This window comes from Sphaeroforma arctica, assembly GCF_001186125.1.
Source record: "Sphaeroforma arctica JP610 unplaced genomic scaffold supercont1.9764, whole genome shotgun sequence".
Lineage (NCBI taxonomy): Eukaryota > Ichthyosporea > Ichthyophonida > Sphaeroforma > Sphaeroforma arctica.
In genome coordinates, this window is record NW_014030794.1 from 295 (window position 1) to 1,030 (window position 736).

Below are 736 nucleotides of genomic sequence, written 5' to 3' on the forward strand. Positions count from 1 at the left end.
GGTATCACACAACCATCAAAGTACTAAATGCCATGGAGTTGTTATTGTTATTGAGCGTATCCATATCCGTGCATGATACCATTTTTTATAGTTTTCCCTTGTCTAGTTTGACACATGTATGTCTCATTTCTTACCACGCTCTAACCAGGCTTCCAGTATACACAGACACTGCAAAAAAACGTTGGCTGCTATCAAAAATATCTTCCTGCATATTCCAATGCAACCATATTAAAGCCCATATTACTACAACGCGTACATGCGTGTACCCACTCGTTCTGATGTATTCAGTTTATCTTCACCGACCGCTCAACCTACACTCCATCAGCAACGCATCCCCTGCTCTACTGCATGCAGTCATTGAGTGCGGCGAAGTCCCAAGGCCCCGCGTCATTCCTTGTGGAAGTAGACGGATTGGAACGAAGCGTCATTCTAGGCCTTAACATCGAAGCAGATGTCGATACTTTTGTCGAGGGCATTGTGCAAGTGCGATACTTGTATAGTTGGTGTCCAACACCAGGCGCAGGCACTACTAATAGTGTGGATAACGGGGTGTGTCGGTTGGAGCGGATGTTGTATATCCAAATGGGGGGTTTATTAAAGACCAGAGTTGGAGATGTGCTGAGATGAATGCATGTTGATTAATGGATAATGACTGGATTTGAATATATATATATATATATATATATATATATATATATATATTATTATTTATTTTACTTTATTATTATAGTATAAT

At 40.2% G+C, this 736-nt stretch overlaps 1 protein-coding gene across 1 annotated transcript; it reads left to right on the plus strand.

Moving 5' to 3' along the window:
* Positions 1-348: 348 nt before the first annotated feature.
* On the plus strand, positions 349-549 carry SARC_17103 (hypothetical protein; the record flags this gene model as incomplete). The annotated part of the gene is made up of 1 exon (XM_014288797.1): positions 349-549. A coding segment is annotated over one exon (201 nt), but the record flags the coding sequence as incomplete, so codon positions are not given.
* Between the last annotated feature and the right edge of the window lie 187 nt (positions 550-736).